Raw genomic sequence first — 20,793 nt, forward strand, 5'->3', positions numbered from 1 at the left:
TTTTTTGTATAAGGCATTTTTAGAAATTGTATTTTTAGAACTTGGACTATACGTTAATAATCTTCCCAATACACATCTTCAGCAATAAGCTTTTATTTGGTTGTGTACTAGCTTAGACGCTCAGTCGTGTCCAACTCTTTGTAGGCCCGTGGACAGTAGTCCACCAGGCTCCTGTGTCCACGGGATTTTTTAGGGAAGAATACTGGAGTGGGTTGCCATTTCCTCCTCCAGGGGATCTTCCAGATCCAGGGATTGAGCTCACATCTCCTGCATTACAGGTGGATTCTCTACCACTGAGCTGCCCGGGAAGCTCAGTGGTAAAGCTTTTAATAGGTTAATTCTGATTTAAACAACAAATCATCTACATTTATATTATGTTAGATTAAATACATAATGTCTGCTGCTGCTACTGCTAAGTCACTTCAGTCGTGTCTGACTCTGTGCGACCCCATAGACGGCAGCCCACCAGGCTCCCCATCCCTGGGATTCTCCAGGCAAGAACACTGGAGTGGGTTGCCATTTCCTTCTCCAGTGCAGGAAAGTGAAAAGTGAAAGTGAAGTTGCTCAGTCATGTCCGACTTTTAGCGACGCCATGGACTGCAGCCCACCAGGCTCCTCCGCCCATGGGATTTTCCAGGCAAGAGTACTGGAGTGGGGTGCCACTGCCTTCTCCGACATAATGTCTAAAATTGTCTAAATCCAGGTAGCTTGTGAATCAAAAAGGACTTGACAGGAGATTATTTTAGTAATATCAATAAAAACTAAAAACAGATGTCTTAGAAATCAAGAGTACTTAGAAATCAAAAATACTTAGGAATATGAATTAATTCAGTGATTGCTGTCTGTGTATTACCCTTTAATTTACCTTTTTTTTCTTTGGGTTTTAGTATATGAAACTGATGCTGGGATATTCTGGCACATTTGAGAACAGTATTAGATGTCTGACATTAATATTTTGAGGTTGTTACATAGAAAGGTCACAATTTAGACATTTATCTTAGTTTCTTTTGGTAGAGATTGAGTGTCAGTTCTAAAAGCTTCTAGACTCAGTAAGATAGTTCCATAGTATGGATACTTCACTGTATCATTAGAATTATGAAATAGACAAGGCAATGTTTATGTTAAACAATTATGATTTAGAAAGGCTTAGACACTATTTTTTGCAACAGAGTTAAAGTAACTTTTTTTTATTATTTTAAAATCAAACAACAATTATGCCGTGTATAATGATGGGCCACACATATGGATCTTTATAGATGAGTTGTTTTGATTCTCACCTTAAGTCACATTAATGCTAGTTAAATCTTCCTTTTTTCATCTGAGTTACTTGAAACCCAATGATGACATCACTTTCAATAAGTTTTTTAAATTTAATTTGCAATGTTTGAAAAGTTTTTACATACAAATGAAAAGGAAAACAGGGGAATAACAGAATTTATACTTAAAATCATTATTTTTTGGAGCTTGGAGAGATAGATACTGTATACCCCAAACAAGTGAATTAAATAATTAATTTAATATAAAGTCAGACTTAATAAGAGTTTTTAATGAAAAGTTCTATAAGTAGATCTTTATTGATTTGATAATAATAAGGGTATTTTTTTAACCTGCCAGCACCTACCAAAACCTTTCCTTCCGTTAATACCCCAAACGTGTTTGCTACTTAAAACAGAGAAACAAGTTATCCAGAAAATCATGCTGTCATTTTTCTTCATTAGCCCTTTGGTCTGGCTGTATTCGAGAAGCTGATTTCCCCCATCATGTGGGCGAAAGTTGCTGTTTGGAGAAGCAGAGGTTTACTCATTTAATTTATTTCTCTGCCTTGCTCTGGTTGTCTGATCAGTTACTGAAAAGGAACAGTACTCTTGCCTCCATGTAGAAGCACCTCACCATACAGGAAACGAAGGCAACAAAATTGATCTTCCAGCTGTAATAACAAACCCAAGGGGTCCACCTTGGAGGGAAGCGTGCTGGCAGGCTGCCCTCTTTCACACTTCCTTGCTTTCAGGCCAAATGCAAGAGTAATGCTCAGGTGAACAAGGCTGCTGAGGCTGCTTGGGGCGACACGGTCTGTCTGCCTGCCTTCCCCCAGGTTTTGTTGTTATTTTCTTGTTATTTAGTCACTTAAGTAGTGTCTGACTCTTATGCGACCCCATGGACTGTATGTAGCCCATTGCTTTGAGCCAGATCCACAGGCGAGATGAATCTCCTGTCCCAGATGGCAGCTACCCAGAGCACTGCAGCCGAGGGAGCACTCTTTAATGTGCTGCTTGGGAAGGATGGAAGGAAAAAGGGCACCGTTTTTTCTGAGTAAGAACCTTAACAAATTATTGAATACGTGCTATGCAACTGGTACTATGACCTTACAATTTTAAAACCTACTAGGAAGGATGACATTCTAGGAATGAGGGGGGCCTTTGTTCTTTCAGTGTATTTTGGGGTTTGAGATTGCTGTCCTTTGCCAGCCTAGATTATTAAGGACAAAACCCCATTCTCACCTCTGCCTTACTTTTTGCAGTCAGGTAAAAGTCATTTTTCTTTTTCTTCATCAAATAGCTCGTATTGGGATTTGTCCTCGTTTCATTGGCAGCGTTTTTAGATTTGTAGTGAGAAGAGCTGATGTGGGTGACTTGACCTTTTTCTCCTGACTATAATTTTCTGGTTTTATAAAGTTATGACACTCACACATGGAGTAATGGCTCTATTCATTTTAAATAATAACTTGTTACATCTGGATTTAGTGAGGTGAAGATCCAGATCATGAGAGCTCTTGTGTCTGATAGATCATAGAATCAAAGACAAGTCTCAATGAAATGGAAGCAGGACCCATGGCTGCTATAAAAATGGGCTCTCGATATTTTAGCTACCTCTCTACCTCATTTTGTACTCCTCATCCTGCCTGCTCTATTTGCTTAGGTCTTCTCTAATTCTACCTTTGTCTTTTAGCCACTTGTGAAAAGCATCATTTAATTCACATTGCATTCATTTCAGCCAGTTGTTACGTTACACAAGTAACATTCCAATTTAACAAACGCTTTGGCATTTCCAGAATATTTTACTGTGACATGTTAAGTGATAATGAGCATACTAATTGGGTCTAATTGAGCCTAATGTGATGAACAAAGGAAATGTTCAGCCTTTCTTTGTTAATCAATAAATAAACATGAAAATTTCCCCAACCTAGTTAGAGCCCCTTATGGTAACTTTGTGGGAACCGGAAAGGCAGACGGATTTCAAACGGTATCCACCTTGGGCAGAGCAAGTAAAAAAAAGGGTGCCCCTTCTTCCAGGGGGACTTTTGGTCTCTTTGGCTGGTTGACTGGGAGCTGATATTGGTCCTCATACATCCTCAGCCCTGCCCAAGGGCAGGCCATGACCTGCGTAACTCTCAAAGCAGCCTTGTGCCTAGGACAGAAAAGCAGGAAACTGCATTCCATTCTGCCCCTTTCCCTCCCCCGTCTTCAAACCTTGGAAGTCTTGTTTTGTTGTTTGCTTTGCTGGGAGTTAATCCATTCTGATGGCAGAAATGGATGAGAGAGTCAGAAAATTGCTATTTGATTTTAGGATAAACAAAGAAAAATGACCTCAAAGACATTTCAGTGCAGCTTTCTCTTTCCGGCATGCAATGTTAATAAGTACACCACAGCCTCTTTCATGGAGAGAAAACCCATTTCCTGGACAGTAAATCAAAGAATCAATTGGAAAAGTTTGTTTACTTCAAAGAATCTATTGTAACTGTATTATCAAATGACTGCTTCTATGAACTAGGGAATGTACGTATATAAAATGAAACGTTTCTGGTGTGTGTTTATTGTGTTACTTCTTATCATACACTAATATTAATAATAACAAAATTAGGAAACTGAGTTTTCTGCTGTAAATATCAGAAGATGATTCCTCACTATAAGAAAAGAATGGTGTGCTTTTCCCCAACTCCTATAAACAGGAAAAGACAAGAGTAAACTTTAGACCCTTTTTTCTTCTTCTTATTGCAGGTGATGTGTTCCACATCACTGCTCCCAACAAGTTCACCTTTGAGGAAGCTGGAGAAGAGTGTAAAACCCAGGACGCCCGCCTGGCGACCGTGGGGGAGCTCCAAGCAGCGTGGAGGAATGGCTTCGACCGGTGTGATTACGGGTGGCTGTTGGACGCCAGCGTTCGTCACCCTGTGACTGTGGCCAGGGCCCAGTGTGGAGGTGGTTTACTTGGGGTGAGAACCCTGTATCGTTTTGAGAACCAGACAGGCTTCCCTCCCCCTGATAGCAGATTTGATGCCTACTGCTTTAAACGTAAGTGTTTGATACCTTTTAAAACATTCTAGTTTAAAAAAAAAAAAAAAAAGCTTCGAAGGCATGCAATTGATGTTCAACTAGCCATTGGAATGATTCCATGTCTTGCATTGTGTGCACGGAATGGAAACAGTTCAGTGACTCTCAAAAACAAGGAAATGAAACAGCAGTGATATGGTTAAAACAAGTTAGACAAATGGCTTTTAGAGAGGATGAAAAAATGTCAGGCAAAGGCCTTAACTGTGCTGCATTGCACAGAACATGTTTCTGAGCACTTGTTTTATATTAATTGCAGTCCTTCAATGCAATTGGATTGTTGGTGCTATTATAATGCTGGGGCCAGTCATGGCTGAGTTGAATCCCTGAGTTCTGTTTTTTTCCCTCTTTGTTTGGTATCACCCTTTCTTTCAAATAGCAGAGGATTTAAATTTCAGTAACCGCAGGTGAGTACTTGGAGCTGACATGGATAATACCTAAAAATGAACCATGCTATAAGTAAAAATTTCATTTTATCTCAGTTTATCTCATATAATGGAAATATGTTCCTTCTAATGCTCTAGTATCATATTAAATACAGTATATGTTTTTTGGCAAGCTCTAACATAAATAGGCTACCTTCAGTTAAGTATGGATTTAAAATAACTTAAAATGGATTTGAAGTAACATTTCTCAACATTAATGATATATTTAATTTTTACATGTCCTTAAATTACTTTAGCACTAGTCACATACCATAGTGTCATGCTTGTAGAATGCTTAATTAAACAAGCAACTAATCCAGAGCCTCACTGTGATGTTTACTGTAGGATCTATATTATGCCAGCCAAACAAAGATCTGCTAGAAATTTTGGTGACCTTTAGTGTGTTCAAGATGGAGCCATATTATATTGAATTAGTGAGAATTTTTTTACTAAGTTTTCAATATATGTACTGTTTTAGCAATACATACAGTCATCCCCTCAGTATCCATGGGAGATTGCTCCTAGGGCCCTCAGGGATACCAGAATTACTTACATAAGCTATACTGTGTAATGGGATATAATATCAACTATGTAAGTAGTTGCTAGCACACAACAATTTCAAGTCTTGCTTTTTGTAACTTTCTGGAGTTTTTTTTTTTTTTTAATCAGAACTTGGTTGAATCTTCAAATATGGAACCCGTGGATACAGAAGGTCAACAGTAACTGAAATGAGTCAAAAATACACTAGCTTATTTTGTAATTGGCTTCTAAATATACAGACTTTCTTCATTAACCAAAAAGACACAGAAGTGGGATATCTGAGTAGTCAGGAGAATAGATTGTTAGTGCAATGGAAAGGTGTAATTTCATATCCTGCTATCTCCCAGCTAAGGTATTTCTGTTTGGATCTCCTCCTGTAAACTCAACTTTCTGAGTGTTAAAGCCATGTGTTGTGTATCAGTGCAATACAAGCTGGCCACGAAAAGCCACGAATTATTTGTTTTTGTTCTTAGGCCCTGAAACTACAGGAAAAGTCTTGATCATTTTCAGGAAAACAACAAAACAACAACAGTAATAGCCAAACCTTATCCCCAGAAGTAAGAAGATATCATTCTTTTAAGCCACATACCCATAACAGTAGTTCCAGGAATATTTTCAAGTAGTTCAAGCTTTAAAATCAGTTTTATGTTAAGTGACTGGTGTGATTAAAGGAGAAAATCAAATTTTTGTGTGTGTATTGGGGAGGGGAGGGAACAGGTGGGTTAGAGAAGTTAAATTCAGGAAGGAGTTGAATTATCCTTGTTTGATTTTATTTTCTTGTGCTTTATAAACCTGGCACTAGAAAACTTTTAAACATTTTTGTTCTCTGTGAGAGAAAAATGTCAAACAAAGCCTGTCTATAGCCCCAAAGAATTCATCCTGATGTGTTTTAAATTATTTATTTAAATAAGGAATTCACATGAATGTACAAAATAACAAGATACTTAGATTCAAGTAGAATAACCACCTACTAAAACATCTGTATAAAACGTGAATAAAATTTGAAAGTTTAGGTCTTCTTTTTTCTCCCTAATTCATTTGAATCTATATAACTTGGAAATATATAACTTGCAGATATAATAGATTCAAATTTTTGTGTTTTACCCCAGTTAAGCTAAAGACTAGATTCTTATTTAGTTCTTCCCTAAGACTCTACCATACTCAAAGTTTAGTCATACATAAAAGCCTTCCTTAACACATAATGCCAACACCCTCCTCAAATTTCGAATTCATTTTTAAAAGATTCTTTTTAAAACATGTACATTTTTTTAAATTTGAAAAATATTCTCAAAATGACTTGCCTGCTGTAGTTTCCCATAGAGTTGAGTCATGACTAAATCTATAGGGTTAAAGTTGATAAGAATTGTGACCTTAAGGACAAATTCCAAAAGTGATGTCAGGGATGTACAGCTAGTTGGTTAAGTAGAAGAATTTAGAAATATAACCATATTTTTCTTGTTTGCTTTTACCAAATGTCAAAAGTGTTTTTAAGGCCACTTCATGGTGAATAAACAATACCAAATCTCACTTTGCTATAATTCCCTCTTCCTTCTGAAATCACTGAATAGAACATTAACAATGGCCGATGATAAATAGAATTAGAATCTGTTCTTGTCAAACAGATTTGAAAAACAAGTATATTAATGTCCTTGTGAAATACAGTCTTCCTGCTGGTTTCCCCTTGATTAAATTGTGCACTTTTCATTCTTCTTTGACCTCAGAGTTAAGCAAGTTTTGCGAAGTAGAGTTATGCAGTGCTCTGAAGGTTCATGCATGCTCCCCAAATTTAAGGGAATCAAAACCATTAAAGACTCGTGATAACCTCTCATTTAATATGATTAAAGATCTCCAGGAGAGGAAGACAGGGAATGTTTCCTAGAAAACACATTCCAATATCCTATTATTATCACTCTCAGATTGTTTTCTTCATTATCTAAATCCTTTGCATTAGAATCCGAGTCCATCTTTCCTTCTCAAGTTGGAAACCAAATTCTAAATAACAGCATTTCTACTATTGAACACAATTGTTCAGTTGTCCCTCAGTGTCTCCTTCAGCTGAAACAATTTCCTTGTTTTGAAATTTTAATTTCTAGGCCTCTAATCACCTATGCCATCTTGCTTTGAACCCTCATTGTTTTTCACACCCCTCTGTTCAGTTAAGCTTGGAGCTAAAGACAGTGGTCTAAAGAAGACTAAATAAATACCCACCACTTCCTATGACATCTTTCTTATGTATTTGTTCACTTTTACAATTGATCTGCCTTTCTAACCTATGATCAGCTTGTTATCTTTTCTGCACCCTAGATCATAATCTGACCATAGGTGTCAAAACTTATCCTTCCCTAACTGGCCTTTCTGAAATGTTTTCTCTTTATTGAATTTGAATCGGTTGGCATTCAATCACTCATAAAACTTTAAATATTACTTTGAATTCTGATCCCGCGGTTCTGACCATTACTCTTTCTGCAACCATGAACCCCAAATCAACTTTCTGAATATCTAGTCATTTCCCTATAATAAAGGCAAGTATGGCTATAAGTTAAATCGACTATCGTGCTGCTAATAGGATTTTCGTATTTCATTAGGAAAATCTGCCTTGTGTCTCACAATAGAAGCACTGGAGAAGATAGTCCATAGGATATAAAATACCATAAGTACAGTGATGTGAAACATCTGTGTGGCAAACAGCTGCAAATGTTCGAGGGGAGCTTTTGTGGGAAAAGAAGCCTGCTGCTTTCTGTTGGCTTCCTCGATAATGAAGCTGAAGAAGGGACAGTGGTAGTTTTCCAGGACAAAAACTTCTCCACGTGAATTCTTGTGGAGAGACACTTTTAGAAAAATCTGGAGTTGTGTTTTCACTTTTGTAATAGTCATCATTAATACACTGGTATTTATTCTTATGTTATTTCTTTGTAGATATTTGTGTTTTTATTTTTTTTTAATTAGTTCCTTTTTTTTTTTTTGGAAGGGTTGAAACAAGTGGGGCAGATGCTCAGATACACTGAGTTGTGATGGAAATCATCTGTTAAGTTGATGAAAAAGTAACCCAACCCCAAAAGGAAGTCTGAGGTTTTCCATTCCAAATAGTAGAATTAATCAGCTTAATTATAAGCAGACCCTTAAACGGGGCTCTCATTAAAAACCCTTGTTCTGAAAACAAAGTCATGTAGCTTTGTAAAGGAGATTCTGAGACACACTACCGTCATATGACTATGTTTCAGGCCTAGAGGAAGACAGCATCAAACAGCACAATACCAACTGATAATGACATACAGTCATGTCGTTTTTGAAATCTGAGTCTTTCGTTTTTAAACTGATATGAAAAGTATTTTCATAGTACTGTAGAAAGTTGCTGGCATACAAATTGGGTTGGAACATTAGGAAGACCTGATTCACAGGCCCTGTTTTGGCTCTCAGGCAGTTATCACCTCCTTTTAAGTGAATTTTTTCAGCCATGGAAATACTCAGAGGGAAAAAGCAAAATTAGCTTTTGTGTTGTTATTAATAACAATATGATTGAATTTTCTCTAATATGCAGTGTACCAAGTGTTTATATTATGTTTCCTTGGGAACTTTCTCTGTATGTACATTTTACTGCTTCCCTAAAGAATGCAGTTATAAAACAAACATGATATCTGGCAGTTAAATGAGGTAACAGTTATGGAATTTCAGAGGATAGAGAATTGAATGAAAAGAAAAATAGTCAACCTCACTTTGGTTCCTTAAGTTGTCCATGTCAATCAAAATAGACCAAAGCTTCCTCCAGGAAATGACTGCAGAAAAAGCTTTCTTTAAAAAAGGGGGGAAGAAACGTTATTGAACATGTTTTTGAAGAGTCTAATTCTTTTTTTTTTATTGTTTAGTTTTAAGATAAAGGGACAAATAGTGACAGACTAAAGAATTTTAAAATACAGCATAATGAAATGGTCACCAAGTTTTTGTACAATATTAATGAATCTGGGCTTTAAAATGGTCCAGGAAATGAGCACAACTAATAATAGCTCATACCAGACCAAAAAAAATGAGGAGTCTGTTACAGCTCAAGTCTGATTTACAACGAAATCACATCATTTTATCATTAAATTTTTTAAATAGGCTTTATTTAATAGTTTTAAGTTCACAGTAAAATTTAGTGGAACATTCCAAGATTTCCCACATACGCCCTGTCCACACTCATGTACAGCCTCACCCATTGTCAACATCCCCCATCAGAATGACACACTTATTAGACCAATGAACCCACATGGATGCAACATAATCACCCAAAGTCTGTAGTTTACATTAGGGCTCACTCTTTGTGTTGTACATTCAACATTTGGGTTGAATTTGGACAAATATATAATGACATGTCTTTGCCATTCTCTTATCACACAGAGCAGTTTCAGTGCCCTCATATCATTACGTTTTGACAGAGTAGATGGCGCTCAAAAGTAATCAACCAGTTTTGTCTTCCAAGGACTCTGGTTTGGGGATTATTAAGAGTAGGCCACAAGATATTATAGATACTACAGATTTTACAACTTAGCAAAGCAGTGACCACAGATGTCCTCAGATCAGTTCCTTCTGAGGCTAGTGGCAGTTTTTGATTTTTGAAAATCTTGAGTATTTTTTAAAAGACAAAATCTTTATGTGCCTAACTACCGCATTTTCTTTATGGTGAGATGGAATCCTATCTACAACACTGTCATTTTTATACACAACTTATATTTCTTTCAACAGGCCAGGCCATTCTCTGTAAATCTGGAGGCGTTATAATGTAGCATTTTATGATGACATGTTACTTTTTATTGCCTGAGCCCATTCTTTCTGATGCTCAGGGTTGTTTCCAGTGATTTGTAATTACAGAGCTAAAATATATCATGTGGGTACTTTACTTCCTGTTCTCTGTTTGCATTTCCTGCTGAAAGTAAGCCTGGACCCAAGACTCGCAAGAGTTATAAACATATCGTGTTGAACATAGAACAAGATGTAAAACTACAACAAAGGCCAAGCAGCCTCTGCCAGAGGCATTTTAGTATTTATTATAAACAAGGCTACCCTGTAGAGTTGAAAGGAACATGAAGACAAATGTCCAACACCTGGGATCAAGCAACAAGTGGTGTTAAAACGTTTAATATCCTGTTTTTATGAAAGCTTCCACAGTATGGACCATGTAATCGTTGATATGTAACTCGGGTACATTTGATGTGGCTTTTTTGTTATTTTGCAATCTGAGGCACTCCCTCTCCCTGGAGACATTATGTAGCTAGAGACAGAATAGTAGTATTGAGTTCTCCTACTAAACTTCAAGTTGGTGCTGCAGTTTCTGAGAAATAATGTGCCTACTGTTTCCAAGCTCTGCATTTGTTTTTTGAACTTCTTATCTGAAAACTACATAATATTCACGTTCGTTAACTAAGAACAGTCTTTTGTGATGATTAAATGTTTAGTTTCTGTCTTTGGGTTAAGTATAGTTTTTAGACTCCCCTCCATCACAAAACACTTTTGGGTCACTCCAAATTACACACAGCACTTAACAAACACTGGACGTACAACTTTTATCAGTGACTTGTCTAATCAACTCTTTGAAATTATTTTTCTAGCTAAACAGAATATATCAGAGGCTACAACCATCGAACTGAATATGCTTGCAGAAACGGTCTCACCCACTTTATTGGAAGAACTACAAATGGGACTGGACAGAATGACACCAATCGTCCCTTTAATCACTGAATTACCTGTCATTACAACAAAGGTCCCTCCTATAGGAAATATTGTCAATTTTGAACAGAAATCCACAGTTCAGCCTCTAACTAGTACCCACAGATCAGCCACAGAATCACTGCCACCTGATGGAAGTACGAAGAAGCCTTGGGATATGGACTATTACTCACCTTCCGCTTCAGGACCTCTTGGAGAGCCAGACGTATCTGAAATTAAGGAAGAAGTGCCCCAAAGTACAACTGTCGTTTCCCATCATGCTCCTGATTCATGGGATGGTGTGAAGGAAGATCTGCAAATAAAAGATTCAGTTACACAAATTGAACAAATAGAAGTGGGTCCCTTGGTAACATCTATGGAAATCTCAAAGCACATTCCTTCTAAGGAATTCACTGTAACTGTGACACCATTTGTATCTACAACGATGACCCTGGAATCAAAAACTGAAAAGAAAGCAATAAGCACAGTCTCTGAATCAGTGACCACAAGCCACTATGGATTCACCTTGAGAGAAGGTGATGGTGAAGATAGAACATCTACAGTTAGATCGGGTCAGAGTACCTCGATCTTTAGCCAAATACCTGAGGTCATTACAGTGTCAAAGACTTCAGAAGACACCACCCGCGGTCAACTAGAGGATGTGGAGTCAGTCTCCGCATCAACGATTGTCTCACCTGACAGTGATGGGTCGCCCATGGACCACAGGGAAGAGAAACAGACTCATGGCAGGATAACTGAAGGTTTTCTTGGCCAGTATGTGTCCACCACACCTTTCCCATCACAGCATCATACAGAAGTAGAATTGTTTCCTTATTCTGGTGATAAAAGATTAGTCGAGGGGACATCCACAGTTATTTCTCCCACTCCACGAACAGGAAGAGAAAGAACAGAAACTCTAAGACCAGCGATGAGAACAGTTACTTACACCAATGATGAAATACAGGAAAAGATCACCAAAGATTCATCTATAGAAAAAATCGAGGAAGAAGGCTTCTCTGGAATGAAGTTCCCTACAGCTTCCCCAGAGCAAATTCATCATACCGAGTATTCAGTGGGAATGACCAAATCTTTTGAATCCCCAGCATTGATGACAACGACAAAGCCAGGCGTGACACCAACAGAGGCAACAGATGTGGAGGAAGACTTTACAACTCCAAGTGGATTAGAAACAGATGGCTATCAAGATACCACAGAGTATGAGGAGGGTATTACAACCGTGCATTTGATCCAGAGCACTTTAAATGTGGAGGTGGTTACTGTATCAAAATGGTCATTGGATGAAGATAATACAACATCAAAACCTTTAGGGTCCACAGAACATGTAGGCTCTCCAAAATTGCCCCCTGCCTTAATCACCACCACGGGAGTGAGTGGTAAGGATAAAGAAATGCCAAGTCTTACTGAAGATGGAAGAGATGAATTCACTCGTATCCCAGGTAGTACTCAAAGGCCACTAGAGGAGTTTACTGAGCAAGACACAACAGACCATGAAAAATTCACAGTTAGATTTCAGCCAACTACATCAATTGCTACCACAGAAAAGTCTACTTTGAGAGATTCTATAACTGAAGAAAGAGTTCTACCTTTTACAAGCACAGAAGTCCGAGTTACTCATGCAACCATAGAGGGAAGTGCTTTGGATGAAGGAGAAGATGTGGATGTCTCTAAGCCTTTGTCTACTGTCCCTCAATTTGCACACCCTTCAGATGTGGAAGGGTCAACCTTTGTTAATTATAGTAGCACCCAGGAGCCTACTACTTATGTAGACACTTCCCATACCATTCCTCTTCCTGTAATCCCCAAGACACAATGGGGAGTGTTGGTACCTTCCATTCCATCAGAAGGTGAAGTTCTAGGCGAACCTTCTCAAGACATACGTGTCATTAATCAGACTCACTTTGAAGCTTCTATGTATCCTGAGACTGTAAGAACAACAACAGAAATTACACAAGAAGCAACGCAAGAAGATTTTCTTTGGAAAGAACAGACTCCAGAGAAACCAGTTTCTCCTCCCAGTTCTACAACTGACACAGCCAAGGAGACAACACCACCTTTGGATGAACAAGAGAGCGATGGGTCAGCATATACTGTCTTTGAAGACAGATCAGTGATGGGTTCTGACAGAGTCTCAGTTTTAGTAACAACTCCAATTGGAAAATTTGAGCAGCATACATCTTTTCCACCTGGTGCTGTCACCAAAGCAAAAACAGATGAAGTGGTAACGCTAACACCAACCACAGGGTCAAAGGTAACTTTCAGTCCATGGCCTAAACAAAAATATGAAACAGAAGGTACCAGTCCAAGGGGATTTGTATCTCCTTTTAGCATTGGTGTTACCCAGCTTATAGAAGAGACCACGACTGAGAAAAGAGAGAAAACATCCCTGGATTATATTGATTTAGGCTCAGGATTATTCGAAAAGCCCAAGGCCACAGAACTCCCAGAATTTTCAATAGTTAAAGCCACAGTTCCAAGTGACACTGCTGCCTTCAGTTCAGCAGATAGACTTCACACACCTTCAGCCTCCACTGAGAAGCCACCTCTCATTGACAGAGAACCTGATGAAGAAACAACCAGTGACATGGTAATCATTGGAGAATCAACATCTCGTGTTCCTCCCACTACCCTTGAGGATATTGTAGCCAAGGAAACAGAAACAGATATTGATAGAGAATATTTCACAACTTCAAGTACTTCTACTACACAGCCAACGAGACCTCCCACTGTGGAAGGCAAAGAAGCCTTCGGACCACAGGCATTTTCTACTCCAGAACCCCCGGCAGGGACAAAATTCCACCCTGACATAAATGTTTATATTATTGAGGTCAGAGAAAACAAGACAGGTAAGTCTTTGCTTTCTAGACATACCAATCAAGGCAATCAGCATTTTATCTTGAAAATTACTTTTGGGAAAAAAAAGTATCAACATGCCAAATGCTGCCATTAGAAGATAACTGGAGTGTGAAAAAATTCTGTTTTAGCTTCATATATTGTGTATTTGTACATGAATTGGAAGAATATGTTAAACAGTTTGGAAGAATGTTAGATATGGTTTTATTTTAAAAGTCATAAGAAGCCCTGCTTTGTCATCTAATATAACCAAATCATCACTGTTACATCACTTCAGAACATGCAGAACAAGATGTTTTAATTTCAGTGTCTTTCCATGTGTTACTACTCAAGTGTAGTACTAGACTGTGTTAACATTTCATTGGTCTTTAACTATTAACCTTCAGTACTTACACCGTGGACAGCTAAAACCGTATTGCATATCCCTCGGGCTGATAGAAAGACATCTAGAGGTTTGTTTTGGTTTTTCTCTTCCATGATTTGCAGGTTTATTATGCAACTTTGTGGGGTGGGTAATAGGTATGCAGTTTAAATGTTATTTTAAAGAAAGTTCAACATATTTTCAAGCTGTTGTCCTTGGATATTTTCATTAAGCTGTAAATATTTAGAACAAATAAGGTCTAGCTCAATTCTAGGAAATGCTGTAATATATTTTATCAAATACAGTTTCAGAAAGTGGATTACCTCTGTTCCCTAAAAACCCAGGCTGTAATGTTATTTATTTTGTGATTTAGTTATAAGAATATTCATGGTGCTTTTTATTCTGCTCAAGTATTTTATATATCTCTCTGGCAAAAATCTTAAAAGCTGTTTCTTTACATTGACTAATACTTGCAATTTTTATCATTAAACTTAACTTATTCCTTCTTAAAGGTCAGTACACTCTATCTTCCAAATTTGGTAAGCTGAATCGCGAATACGTGTTATATGGAGTTCAATAGATCTATTCAGGTTTGTCTTTTTTTAATTTAGAAGTTAAGATCATCGATTTTAGTTAAGTTGCTGTATTTTAGTTTTAGTGTGTGGATTAGAGGAATAAATGCTCGTTTTTCCTTAACCTAGCTATGAGAAGTCAAGCTAGAAGAATGTTTTTTGAGAGGTTTTTTTCTCTTACTGTTGGGCTATTCCCCTAGAGGTGTCATTTTTTGTAAGAGGTGTCATTTTTTGTAATTTATGCGATACTCATGAGCCTGCTTGGGGATGCACTTGTTGGGAACACAGGTGGCTCTAATGTCTAGTCAGCTGGCTTTCAGTTAGATGGTAATTTGGCCTCTACCACCCAGAACTTTCTCCATGTAAAAGCTCCTGCGGGACAGTGAATAGCAGAGAAGAGAATACACTCTCAGAGTATTGATATTAATCTCCACTTTCCAATACAGTTGAATGAGGTCAGGATTGGAGCATTATTTGCCTGTTAATGATGCTGTTTCTTGGAAACCATATTTCTTCTCTCCTACATTGCTCTTCTGCCTCTTGGAACTGGAGATGGAGAGAGAAGACAGGCTGCCAAATAGTGGTAATGAGGATTGCTGTTAGTGGGGCTGGAAAGTGACAAGAAGATATTACTATGAAAAAGAAAGAAATGAAGAGAAGCTTAGGGATTCCTACGAATGCTTAATTTGAGAATTAAAAAAAAAATTCTTGAATGACTAACTACACAAAAGTTTTTTCCCAACTTAGATTACTCTCTTGTTAGTGTAGATACTATGTTGAATCAAATGATAGATAAAGCAGTAAAACATGTTCTGCATTTAAAAACTCTTCTAAATGGGAAACTGTACATTGAGGTGAGGGTAATCAAATTACCAAACGGGATAAGTGAAACTCAATCTCCCTGGAAGAATTGGCAGCCATCAGAAAAAAAAAAAATCTAAGTTTATAAATGGCTACTTGAAATGGAGAGTCTGAGTAACTTTAACTCATAAACCATTTATACAAAGTGTGTATTTTTATCTGAATTGTAAACTTAAGTCAGTTGGGTCTGGGAAACACAACTAGGTATTTCCTCCTCTTTTTTCTACCTTTATTTTACTTTTCTTTTCTTTTTTTGGAGTTTAGTTCCTTTACAATGCTATGTTAGTTTCTGCTGTAGAGCAAAGTAAATCAGCTATACATATTCATATATCCCCTCTTTGTCACCACAGAGAGTTGAGTGGAGTTCCCTTTGCTATACAGTAGGTTCTCATTAGTTATCTATTTTATATATAGTAGTATATATGTGTCAATCTCACTTTTCAAACATGTGGCCTTGACTTGCCTTCAAACTAATTTCCATTCAGCATTGATAACAATGGGTCAGAAAGGAAAGGGAATAATTGTTTATCTTCTTTGGCAGAGGGTTCCAGTGAGTGCAGTGGGGTGCAGGGGGCTAGGGATGAGAATAGAACATGTATCTATCTATTAACTCCCTCGCTCCATCTCTGTCTTTTTCTCCCCTGTCCCTGCATCTATCTGTCTTTTCTGTATGCTTTATATATGCCCTTCTTAAGACTAAAAACACCGTTTATTGTCTTGATAAGACAATGAGGGTGGTGACTCAGGTCCAACTGCTTTATATTCATTTTATTTGTTTTCTATGAGAAATTTAATTTTTCAAGCATTTTTCACTCTGAAAAGGGAAAACCTGAGAGCAGATGTTAAATTAATGAGTTTTAAGGCAGGTGTTCATTAATAAGGAAAAATACATATGTGCCTGGAAAACCAACCTTTTTATGTATCAAGGCACATTTTTCCAAACTGGAAAATCCTTGGTACATGTACAAATTTGTATAAATCTATTCAAAAACGTAAAATTGACCTGTACATATACTGTATATTCAAGTAGGCAAAAATACCACCCATGTTACTCTAAACCAAGGCATTCATAATTTTTTTGCTGCTCTCAGCAAGTCACATAAATCTTGATTTTTAAAAAATTTTTACTACTATTAAACAAAACACACTATGCAGGACATGTTTATGTTCTATTTGCTCAAATGGATCTTAATAGCAACTCAGGGTGCTGTTGCCGGAGGGCAACTGTAGTTAGCAGTTAAAAAAAATCTGAAGGAACTTTTCAGCTCATAAAATTTTTATGAGCTGAAAAATGCTATAGGGTGTGTTTAACAGTGGTTCAGGGGATACTGAAAACATGGCTCCTGTCTATTTCAGGAGTAATTTGCACACCTGCACTTTGAAAAGTTATTGAAAGGTTTTCTTTGTGAACATGTGATGGCTCAGACGATAACGAATTTGCCTGCAATGAAGGAGACCCAGGTTCAATTCTTGGGACAGGAAGATCCCCTGAAGAAGGGAATGACTACCCACTCCACTATTCTTGCCTGGAGAATTCCATTCCTCCTCCAGAGGAGGCTGGTGGGCTATACAGTCCATGGGGTTGCAAAGAGTTAGACATGACTGAGTGACTAATACACACACACACACACACACACACACATGAAATCTATAGAGTTTAAAGGCATAGGAAGAGTTAGCTCAATTCTGGACTCTTTCCCTTTTTTAAAAGAATGCTCCTCCTTGAAATCATCTGAAATGTCATAAATTAGTGTAACAGGATTATGAATGATTTTAAAAACTAATACACTGTAATTTTAACTCAAAGAATAATTTAGAAGTCTACAGATATTGAATGTACAAATTATTATGCAAATGCTTATGGTTATAACATTAAAATAAGTGACTTATTTGTTTTTATTTTAAACAAATTCATGTATACTGCCTATTACTTGTCAGACTCGCTTGGTATTATTTGCTGGTCAGGTGTTCTTTTTTGCTAGTTTTATCATTTCTAGCTACCCAGTCTAAGTGTAAGACAGGTATTAAGCCACTATGAAACTAAAATGATAACAAATATAAAATATTGATGAAATTATTAATGAAATGGCATTAATGATTAATGAAGTTTTGAGAAAAATAATTTTGGTCTCTAAATTAGAGTTTCTTTTGCTCTGTTTCCTTGTTGAGAATTATGGTACTTTATTGCTTACAAAGAGTCGGACACGACTGAGCGACTGAACTGAACTGAACTGATTGCTTACATCATTCAGAAATAATTCCCATATGATTAACCCCATCTGCATTTTTGTTTGTATATTTGAGAAATGTACATAGAGCTAAATATTTATTTCCTGAATATGATGCTGTTGAGGAGAGGGTAAGGAATAAGGGTCATTAGCTCTAAGTATAGGAGATATCTGGGTAAATGCCAATATTCATACCATTGAAAGCACAGTCATCAGGTTTTAAAAAGTAATGTTACTTATATAATTCTTTTTAAATCACATTTTTATAGAATTTATTATGTAGAACTGCTTTCAGATTTTTAATTAGAGGATCAGATTCCTTTCTTGGGCCTCCATATTTTGAGCGCATAAAAGAGTGGCTGTTCTGGTTAGTGTTTGACGGGGGGGATATTAGGAGCCCTACTTTCTTGGGACCCCTCTCTCATCCCCAGTGGTAGTTTCTAAAGTAACATGTACCTTAGAACACAGCTAGAAAGAGAATGAGATCATTTGGGTAATTCAGAATAAAGCAGCAAAAATTTACTCATTTCTGAATGAATTTCTTTATTTTTTCTTAAGTAAAAACATTTTTTAAATTGGTCTCTCACTATATGGGCTTTCCTTGTGGCTCAGATGGTGAAGAATCAGCCTGCGATGCAGGAGACATGGGTTCGATTCTTGGGTAGGGATGATCCCCTGGAGAAGGGAATGGCTACCCACTCTAGTATTCTTGCCTGGAGAATTCCATGGACGGAGGAGCCTGGTGGGCTACAGTCCATGGGGTGGCAAAGAGTTGGACACGGCTGAGTGACTAAGCACACAGTTTTCACTACGTGTATGTATATGTCTCCCTATAATGATACACATTTATTAACATTTACCTTTGAACATTTACCTACATGATTCTGAATAAAACAAATTAAGCAAATCTAACTTTAATCTTATTGATAGCTGTATGTAGTCAAAATTATATATAATTATATTTCAGAGTATGTGCAGGGCAAAATCATCAAGTGTGCACTTAGAGCTTGATATTTTCAGACCACTCTTGATATATTTTATCATGTTTAAACTTCAGAGGTAATTTGTGAGGTGTCCAGGGGAAATGCAGCAGATGGCAGACAGAGGCACACTGGGTCTGGCACTTTGGTACTAGTCTGAGTCTTGGCACTCCTTGGAGCATTTTTGCAGTGAGGCAATTCTCTCCCCTGATGAACTCACAGGAATAATGACTCGATGTTGGCTCAGGTGCTGCTCTGTCTGTCAGTTTCTAAAAGAACATAGACTCTGGAAAGACTGGCTTCTCATTGGCATTCTATTGGTTTAAGAGGAGATGGCTTAGATTTCATTTGCTGCTAATAAGGGGCTCTGTGTATGCTATTCAGATACCTGCGATGGCAGGAGAACAGCATGCTGAAACCAGCAGCTCTGGTTCTGGGCTGTTTCTCTCCTGCAGAATTTTGGAGCACATCCCTGAACGTGGATGGGGCGGGTGCCTGCACACTTGAGTGGTTCTCTTTGCTGGGCTCCAGCTGTGGCTCCCTGCCAGAGAAGCACATGTTTTTTTTCCCCTGCAGGGAATTAGGATGGCTTCCCTCATTCCTCCTTGGCTGTCTAGAAAAGGACTGAATTCTTCTATTGGCAAAATAATGAAAAAAAGAAGAGACTGTCTCCTTTCCCTTCATTTCTATAGTAGGAAAAAAAGAATTGGCCTTAATATTTTTAAATTATTAATGAGCTTAACACTACAGTACAGATCAAAGCTTACCTTTTTTACCAAGTCCTTCTAAGTGAAATGTTTTGTATGTATAACACATACACTCACATAAGACACACATACAAAACACATAGAATCTCAAACTTTTAAATGCTGTATAAATATTTATTAACCCACTAATCTCAAGAAAATCTTGAAGACATTAAAATCATGCTTCTCACAGGTTGAGGCTTACTAATAAAAGAGATGTCCTGTAGTTGGGTAAAAGGAACTTTGCTGTCTTCTTCTTAACATAAAGAAGCTTATTCTTTCTGAAAATGGCACTTGCAACTACAAGTTGCCAGTGTCGAAGCTGCTATTGAGGTGGGGCGTCAGCCAAAGACAAATGCCACTTGTCATTAGCAGTGACCTTGAGAGAAAGGCTCACACTGTCTTCTAGCAGAGTAGTCAGTCAAGGGTTATCCTCAGGTAAAGCTACAACATGCTTTGTTCTTTAACAGAATCAAAAGGGACACAAAATAACTGTAAACCATAGGCCCTGCTCCCAAAGCCTTTAAATGCTTTTGAGGAGCCTATATTAACATAGTCAAATGTAATTAACAGTACAGAAATGCATAATTACACACTAGGTGTGAAATACTGACTAAATGGCAGATTATATCAACAAAGAATAAATCAATGAAGGCAGGGGATTCAGAAAATATTTCATGAGAAGGATGAAATATAAGCTGGTTCTTGTTGGAAGGGTACGATCAAAGACAAATGGCTGAAAACTCATTATTAACCTATTGCTTCACAACAGAGACTCACCAGTGGGCCAAGGAGCCCCAAGTACTGTCAGGCATTTTCCTAGACAGGGCTTGAATGGCAGAGTGGCTCCCCTGATTCAGAAGATGAATGCCTTCTTAAGATTCACCTAGAAGCCTATACAAATCATGGAAACTTCAGGCAACTTCCTCAGGAAGGAGTGTTCTCTCACATTTTCCTATTTTTCAGTGATTGATATATTTTGATAAAGATAGCATCATCTGTAAGTTAAGTACATTTAGCTTTTCAAAACACGTCCCATGATGTATCACGGTTCAGAATTACACATTTGTAAAATTAAATGACATAAAACTACTTTTTAGAGTGGGCTGTATACCCTAAAAGATGATCTAAACTTTTATAATATCTTAATTCAAATGCAGTTTGAACTAGCAATATTACAGAAGCAGGTGATATAAGTTAGGGAA

At 37.5% G+C, this 20,793-nt stretch overlaps 1 protein-coding gene across 1 annotated transcript in view; it reads left to right on the forward strand.

Annotated features, from left to right (window-relative positions):
• VCAN (versican) overlaps positions 1–20,793 on the forward strand; it is a 121,135-nt gene that overhangs the window by 37,144 nt on the left and 63,198 nt on the right. The window contains 2 exon segments of the mRNA XM_005903753.3: positions 3,996–4,289; positions 10,873–13,833. Of these exon segments, the coding sequence (XP_005903815.2) occupies positions 3,996–4,289; positions 10,873–13,833 (3,255 nt within the window).

The sequence above is a fragment of the Bos mutus genome, chromosome 7 (genome assembly GCF_027580195.1).
Source record: "Bos mutus isolate GX-2022 chromosome 7, NWIPB_WYAK_1.1, whole genome shotgun sequence".
Lineage (NCBI taxonomy): Eukaryota > Metazoa > Chordata > Mammalia > Artiodactyla > Bovidae > Bos > Bos mutus.